The sequence below is a fragment of the Chaetodon auriga genome, chromosome 5, assembly GCF_051107435.1.
Source record: "Chaetodon auriga isolate fChaAug3 chromosome 5, fChaAug3.hap1, whole genome shotgun sequence".
Classification (NCBI taxonomy): Eukaryota; Metazoa; Chordata; class Actinopteri; order Chaetodontiformes; family Chaetodontidae; genus Chaetodon; species Chaetodon auriga.
The window spans coordinates 12,426,082-12,434,311 of NC_135078.1; the positions used below are offsets into that span (position 1 = coordinate 12,426,082).

Consider the following 8,230-nt stretch of genomic DNA (forward strand, 5'->3'; position numbering starts at 1 on the left):
GTTGCGCATTACAAGGTATGAATATGGTCGTAATAATTCAGTAAAATAAGTCAGACTGAAGCTAGAAAAAACAAAACAAAACATGAAACGCGTCTTTTCATTTATTATTATTATTATTATTATTTTTTTTTTTTTGTCATTTCCTCAATGCTCAGAGACATTTGTTTCTAGTCAGCCTGGTTCTTATTGATTCGTCTTTTGTTTTCCATGAACAGCTCAACAACACTGATGAGCCATGACACCCTACGTGTTTACTTGTAAATATACAGGAAAAAAAAACAAAACAAAAACAAGATGATCTAGAAATGTGAAAGTTGAACTTCCATGAGTGCATGAAACTTGATTAAAAGATGGGGAATTAAAAGTCAATTTACAAAGTCTTTTGCTTCTAGTCGTCTGTGTGGCACGTTGACTCGGTTTGGACTATATGCTGGGGGCATGTCTGACTGGTGCTGGGTGGAGGGGGGTGGTCAGGGGTTGGGGGAGCTCTGGGTAAAGAAGCATTCCTTGGTTTTAGGTCAAAGGAGATTTACAGCACCTGGGCACCCATCCTGAACCTACTTGTCCACTTAACTGTGTTCCTCAAGTACATATTCTTTTTTCTTTAAGGTGTGGAAGTACACATTATTTTGAATTTCCATACTTCTCCCAAACTCCGTCTGTCAAGTGGATATGAAGATCCTGCCTGTCGACTTGGCCAAACCACTCCACAGTCTGAGCTTTGTTTTCACAACAAATACACTGTGATATTTAGATATGTGTGTCCAAACAGTAACAATCTTCGCGGCACGTTTCCAGACTTTTTGGTCTCTTCAAAATATGGAAATATTAAAAGAAGTCTTTCCAGACCGGAATAGGAACCTGACTGGTATAAAACCACATTTGTCAATCATTTCTTATTAAACCAAATCATCATTTTCTGAAAATACTATATTCTGGTGAATTTTCCAACCGTCTCCCTTACATATGACCTTTTTGCAACAAAGCAACAGCTACGTCAGGGGTTCTCAAAGTCTTGATGACTGAATGCCAAATTAGGGCGCCAGCATACGATTGAGGGCCGCACAGGAAAACCCTGTCATAGGGTTTGTGATTGGTCTCATAATGAGGAAAAATTCCTTGAGCACAGAGTTCACCTGTTTGCCGATAAAGGCAGATCATTTTATCTTTGCCCCGAGCTTTGACAAAGTAAGAGCTGATTCATTTTAACTGAAACCCCCTTTTTTTTCCTTGGTGGTTTTTCCATCTCACTTCCACGTTAAACTGCAGAGTTGTCCACCAAAATACAGCACGAGCATTGATGACAGCCTCATAATTCCTGCGGCGCTTGCAAGGTGCCATTAGCTGTTGCGCATTCCTAACCTGACAGAAGCTCAGGGGGGAGCAGTTTGTCAGAGTGACCAAGTGTTGTATTAATGGAATGATTAAAATATAATTCATGCATTTCATGTCATGTTGCATGTGTCTGAGGGCCCCCACTGGCTTGCGGACCACACTTTGAGAACCCCTGAGCTAAGTGGATTGTGAATTGAGAATGGGTGACCAGTAATTGGTTAGTCGGAGTCAGCAGGGTGTTGGACACGGCCACTTTGCTACATGGACATGGCTTGGTGGTTGTTTTGGTCTGTGGCTGGAGCCTGGTCCTGGTTCTCAGGGCCAGGTGGCAGTCTGTGATAAAGCTCCTGCACTGTGCCCAAAGTTTCATCCATGTCCTCTGGGTATCGCGTCTGCAGTTCTTCGTTGGCAGCATAGTGGGTGTCGGCAAACTCGGAGAAGTAGCGTCCCACCTCTGGGTGGCCGATCTCCAGGGGGGCTGAGTGGGGCTCCAGGTTCTCTGGAGAACAACAAAGGAAATGTGACATTCTGATAAGAGATAATGTGCCTGCTTAGTGCTTTGAATTATGTTTTTATATCAAGTTAGCTTGATACCACCAGGGTCCCTGCTGGAGGAGTAAGGCTAAAATTATGATACACACCATAAGAATACATCTCAATTTAATGGAATACACTAATGGAATTACAGTCAAGCCCTAATGATGGAGCAGTGATATTATAAGCCTATTAGTTTATGCATTCACACAGTCTGCATTTTTCTGCCAGCTGTTCCTTCCTGTATTTATTAGCATCTACAACTACAAAAACAAGTTTTTTCCTGGATTATATTTTTACATTCTTCATATTTGTTTAATACCATGGTTTGCTCTTCGCTTGTAAAATCTACTCTGCTGTCAGTAGACTTGTTCATGTTTGCCACTGGTCACATGCTGCGAACACCAGCCCTTCATGTGAACGTGCTCATGGCTTGATTGGGGAAAACCTGCGTTGACTTGACCGCTTAGCGTGACTGCAACTGCTCGACTAAGCGAAGCCAGATAACGAAGAGATATCCTAGGTATGTTGAACTTGCTTGGCAGTGCAGGCCCCGGGTCAAACAGACAGCTCCTGTACCAAAACATTTTGTTTATGTCTTTTCAGTTCCTGCGAAGTGAGTGAGAGAGATTGATCAACACAAATCCCCCTCGGTTTGTAGAGACCAGAGCCTGCAGGTGAATGTTGAGCTGACAATGTGGCAGCAGCCTGCAGCAGCAGAGCGAGCAGGTAAGCACAAGAGCATACTGGAAATGAGTCAGTCTATCAGGGAGGAGCTCTCTTAAGTGGGAAAATGTATAAGGTACAAAAAAAGGGTGATGCAGCACCACTTAACTGTTCACCATGAAACAGCTTGCAAGCTAAAGACTAATGCATTCATAGTCAATACCCCTACATATACAGTATAAACGTCACATAACGCTACTAATATGACTTTATTAAGCATTACAGAGTTATGTTTGTTTTAAGAGCAAGATGCTGCAAAATCTAATAACAATCATCTCTTAAGAAGAGGATCTGTAAGTTAAGCATGAACTTCGTGTCATCTGTCATGTTCAACAGGGCACCTAACCAATGTGACTTAGTTTGTGTCTATGAGACATTTGAGTTTTTCCTGTTGATGTTAATGACAGATTCCTTTTTATGTCTTTTACTTTTACGTTACAGTATTATGGTGTTAGCATCCCAGGTTCCCTTAACTGAAAGACTTCCTGCATCACTTTTCCCCATGTTCAGGTTATGAGCCATAAATAATAACTAGGGATCCCACATATTTAAAGAGCATTTTTACCTCACAACAGTAAAACAGGATAAACACTGATTTATAGTATTTTTTTTCTATTTTTTTTTTCTTTTTCACTAGAAACATCTTTCTCCCAAATAATCAAAAGTCTCTGTGTACAAAGTGTGGTAGTTTGTTTTGGCCTGTGACTAGTCAGAAATGCACTCTTGATACATCTTATTGCAACAGTAAATATACATAATTGTGAACTTTGTGGCCTTGACAAAAACTGATTTTTTGGTCTGTCTACTTCACTTTGGTTTCTTAGTAGCTTCTGCCTGGATGGTGCAATGATACATTCGTTCCCAAAAGCATCTATCAGACTTATACATATTGATGGGGATTTATTTTTCACCTGCAAATATTCATTTACCATAAAGACATTTTTCATGTTCATGTTTCTGATCCGTACCCTGAGCTGCATAGCGACATGTTCCGTCCTGTACGAGGACGTTGTAGAACGGCTGGTTGGCCCCATTGGACAGCTGGTGGACCCTCATGGTGGTGATCCACTCCTGACTCATGGTGCACTTTGGGTCCCAGCCGTAGATCACACAGTTATAACCCGACCTGGTGGAAGGGACAAACAGGACAGGTATTAGTGAGAGATGTGTTAATAGAGAAGAGGATTGCCGTATTACATGTTAGCGGGACCCACCTCTTGTGTTTCATGATGAGGCCGACTGAATACTGGACCTCCAGGTGTTCTGGAGCGCTACGCTTCTTCACCTCAGGCGTAACAGGATGTTTCTTGTGCTGGATGTGTTCCAGCGTGTGCTGCACCAGGTAGCCCACTGCCCCATGCTGGGAGGGATCCAATGCCTGAATGTGCTGCAGGATGTCTAGCACCTGAGACAGAGGACAAACATCAGTGGACCATGTTGTCAGCTGAAATACTAAGGGCTGAAGAGTAAGGGCTTTGTACTGAATGACTGTGCTCAAAGTTAATTCTTTATGACTTTAATTCTATTACAGCACTAGAGAAAAAAGCATCAGGTTGTGTGTCCTGACCTTTTCTGGCCAGATGCCCAGGTGGAAGTAGAGGCGTGCCTGCAGCAGCAGGTACTGCACATTATCTGGGTTGATAGTGAGGTAGAGGTCCAGAGAGTCTCTGAGCAGCTGGTAGGATTTCTCATTACCCTCGCTGAAAGAAAGCGCACAGCGCAGTGTAAAGCAATTCAACCAGAACACTGTAGCAGCCATCTAGCTTTCAAATGATTTACTCTGCTTTTAGATGGCAGTCAGGTGTTTCTCTTACCCTCTTTTGCCGATGTTGAGCAGGTTTCCCACCATCCTGAGCAGCACCTCAGTGGTGCTGATGGCACTGTAGTAATCTGCCGTCACCTGGTGGCCAATGAGGTACTCGCACTCCTTGGCTGTTAGCTGCTTACCTTTACCAAAGGCATCGATGTAGACAAAGTCATAGATGTCCTCACTCCTGCAGGAGCAAAGTTGGTAGATGTTTTTAACATACATCCATCACAAACTTAATAACAAAAGGTAGCTTTTTGTTATGACCCAGAGAAAGAGTAAGATTTTCACTGGCATTATTTCCTGTTTGTGCTTTTTGCTTTTAAATGCAATCTTAATGTTTTCTTAATGTCTTATCTTTAATGTATTTATATGCCCCAGTAAAGCACTTTGAATTGCCTTTTGTCTGAATGGAGCAAGTTCCAAAAAGTGTGAACTATGTGAATGACTGTCAGATGAGGTTAAGAGGAATTTGATAGCCATTAATTTCAAACCCTACCCCCTCGGTTTTTGGCACCAGCGCAGCAGGAAGTGATTGGGAAAGTTGACAGGTTCCAGCTGAACGCCCAGCTTCCGGGCTAATGTCATGTAGAGGACAGAGAGGCTAATGGGAATCCCTGTACGGCGTAGTAGCACCTAAATGAAAAGCAAGAGGGCTTAGTCAGTTCTAAAATGAAAAAACGTTAAGACATGACTGTAACGCTTGTGACTTAAAATACGCATAATTTCACAGAGCATCTACCTGATGGATGTAAGAGTTGAGAGGGTTGTAGTAGTCAAACTCGTTACCCTTGTATTGAAGTTGCTCGTACAAGACAGAGTTTATGGCACACACCACCTGCCTCTGCAGCTCGAAGTCCTCTACGACAAAACAGTCACCTGCATCGTACAAGAAATGAAACTTCAGAGGATCTTTGGCTGAAAGGGGAAAATATAGATTTTGTGCAGTTGACACACTTGACCAAATATCCTGGTATTAATTTTTTTTTTTTAAGCCATGCTGAAGCCCATGCCTTCAGGCGTTGAGAGTCTACTGCTGGTAGATTTTGGGGGCAAGGATGTGAGGAAAAATAACAAAAACTCAAGACCCAAGAAGACAACTTTTCATTCAGAGTTTCGCTAGTTTTGAAAGCCCACCTTGAGCGACACGCAGGCTGGGGTGAGAGGGGTTCTTGATTCTCAGCATCTTCTTCACTTTCTCTGCGATCTCGTCCAGCTGGGCTGATATGCTGTTCAGTGTTACATCAGCCAGTGGGTTACAATACTTATCCACCAGTACAGCACCTACAGGGGCAGACAAGATCAACAGGGGGGATGCATGACGCTCCAGAAGAAACACACACTCTTTGTACCCAGATGTCAAAGCTAATCAGGGCACACAGCACACATGAGTTGAGTCTGAACATGAAGTCTGTTTCCATGCCTCACCCTCTAAAGCAGACTGCTGCTCCGCAGGCTGCTCCAGGAAGGTCTTCAAACTCTTCAGAATGTTCTGCTGTCTCAGGAAGTAAAGGATTTTCTTTGCATAGTACTTCAAGGTCAAGCTTTTCCTGAAAATGGGCACAGAACGGAAGATGGAGACGTTAATGGTCATAATCACAGGCGTCTCAGAAAGGATTAATGAGATTAACACCAAGTACTGTGACTGTGGGCCCGGTGTTGCTCTCACCTCTTGTCAGAGTTGAGTATGAAGAGGAGCTCGTCTTCACAGAAGTGCTCTGGCATCCCAAGCGACTCGATTTCTGCAAAGCTGTCTCCCAGCACCTGGCCAACGCAAGGCTGAGTTACAGATCTCTGGGTTAGTGTGGAACATAGAAAGTGCACACACACAGACCATGCATGCAAAAGGCCAGCCAATACAGAGACAAGTATTATTTTTCATTCAAATGGTGCATCTGTAAAGGCAAAGGGAAGTCAAACTAATGCTTCTGTCATTCTGTGAAATCTCTTAAATGCATTTAACCAAATCTCAAGTAACAACATAGTAATAATAAGTGGATTACTCACAACTTCAGTGAAGAATCTCTTTGAGATCGATTCCACGGTCCTTCGTATCTGTATACCAACTCTGTGGCGTGTTTTGTATTCTCTGAGCCAGTCACAGCACTCATTCTGACGGTAAAACCTCTGCAGTCTGGGCCATCTGTTGATGAAGGCAGAAAAACTGTTATTTCAGTATCACTTTGGACATGCTCTGAATCAGCCCAGCAGCATTTGACACGTCTATGAAACGATGCACAATCCCGCTGCAGACGTGGTTTTCTGCAAGGAAAAGCAGTCAGAGAGTAGCAGCCAAGGGAGTCAGGAGGAGGGCTCTGCTCTTGGCAGGAGCTGCACTCTCCTGTCGTTCACAGGCTGCATGCAACATTCAAGGTCACACCGTTTCATTTTTGGCCGTTCTGGTGAAAACGGAGTGTAGGTCGCAACTTGTGAAATATTCAAAGGCTAACATTTACAAGCTTGTCTACAGAGAAGAAGCTTGCCACTGGCCTCGCGTGATGATGAATTTGGTGCATCAGCAGAATGTCAACGGCTGACAGCTGCCTGAGAGTTCGCAATAAACGAACCCATCTTTAAGTAGACCCTGAGCAATTTAGGGCTCTGAATAACAGCAATTAAAAAAACAGAGAGACGTTTCCGCGGAAAGCAGTAAAATGCACCACAAGACAAAATTACGAAGACATATCACACAAAAAAATCGTAGCACCTGAGTTTGTACTGGTGTCCCCAGACCTTCCCCCTTCCATGGCAAACGTCGTGTAGCCGCTTGCAGCAGCAGGAAACGTTACAAATGTCGACATGTTTGAGGACAGGGAAGCACAGGATGTGTTCGAGCAACTCGGTCGGCAGGTCGGTCAGTTTTTTAGTTTGGGGGTCGGAAATAATCCCATTTAGACTTGCTTGCCCCTCTCCGGCTACAGACGTCGCCATCTTTACTGTTTACCACGATTACCTCATTGCCCAGACACCGCCCCTTTATGGCGCAGGGGGCAGAGCTATGGGCAGGGCATAGGAGATGTACTGCATTGTGATTGGTTGTTAGGTCAAGCGGAGAAGAGACGCTATGCAACATTCAGGTTTATCGGATTCTCCAAAATTTATTTTCTTTCACATTTTAAGTGACAATGCAATGACTTCACAAAGAGGAATGTACAGTAAATTGTTCAGCAGTCTAAGGGAACTATAGTTTTAAGGTACTTGACTTGTTTTACAGGAAAAGTCACAAGATGTCATCTGTCAGTGACAACTGAATCTGTCTTCCACAGAACATAACCTTCTGTCATGTAAAACAGAAAAATCTGTAATGTAAAATGTGTGGATTAAGGAAGTGATTAGGTATAAGCGACTAGTATTTTCATTATCCATTAAGGTGTCAATTACTTTCTTGTTTGTTCTCCACAATGTCCAGAAATGGTGAAAAATGCCCACCACAATTTCCGAAAGGCCAGCCATAAATTTGCTTGTTTTGTTGGGCCAACGCAAGAAAACAGAAGAATTTTCACAGTGCGATCAAATAGGACAAAGAAAAGCATTTGGCATTAACTTGTGGTGACTTAACTTTTTTTTTGCATTTTATATATATTAGTATTGGATTGGAGTTGGAGTTAGAAAGTGAAGGAGATAAAGTGTAGTTATTAAGGGTGCATATACATGATATAATAATACAAGAAAACACTTAGCAACTACTACTGTATAATCAGTTTACCTAGATAAAGTATATCAATCTCAAAAAACAAACAAACAAACAAACAAACAAACAAACAAACAAACAAAACATGGTCTCTGGCGCTGAGAACCTCCTCTCTGTTGTCTCTTTTAATGTCATTA

The 8,230-nt window shown here is 42.8% G+C and overlaps 1 protein-coding gene across 2 annotated transcripts; it reads right to left on the bottom strand.

Annotated features, from left to right (window-relative positions):
- Positions 1–85: 85 nt before the first annotated feature.
- On the bottom strand, positions 86–7,361 carry fbxo21 (F-box protein 21). Of its 2 annotated transcripts, none has more exons than XM_076730904.1 (12): positions 7,110–7,361; positions 6,410–6,545; positions 6,072–6,181; positions 5,831–5,952; positions 5,540–5,686; positions 5,145–5,281; positions 4,902–5,038; positions 4,410–4,589; positions 4,163–4,295; positions 3,810–4,000; positions 3,564–3,721; positions 86–1,834 (listed from the first exon to the last, which is right to left on the bottom strand). In XM_076730904.1, exons 1-12 carry the CDS (start codon positions 7,331–7,333, stop codon positions 1,593–1,595), a joined length of 1,917 nt encoding a protein of 638 aa, XP_076587019.1. In that variant the 5' UTR covers positions 7,334–7,361; the 3' UTR covers positions 86–1,592. The 2 variants fall into 2 exon arrangements, with proteins under 2 accessions (XP_076587019.1, XP_076587020.1); XM_076730905.1 differs by having other exon boundaries at positions 6,072–6,166; positions 7,110–7,353.
- Positions 7,362–8,230: the final 869 nt, after the last annotated feature.

Coding starts and splice junctions, on each gene's coding strand:
- fbxo21 (XM_076730904.1), bottom strand. CDS start 7,333: ATGGCGACGTCTGTAGCCGGAGAGGGGCAAGCAAGTCTAAATGGGATT. Junction 5,953..6,071: donor ATACTCAACTCTGACAAGAG/GTGAGAGCAACA, acceptor GCCCATTTTCAG/GAAAAGCTTGACCTTGAAGT. Junction 4,296..4,409: donor CTCAACATCGGCAAAAGAGG/GTAAGAGAAACA, acceptor GCTTTCTTTCAG/CGAGGGTAATGAGAAATCCT.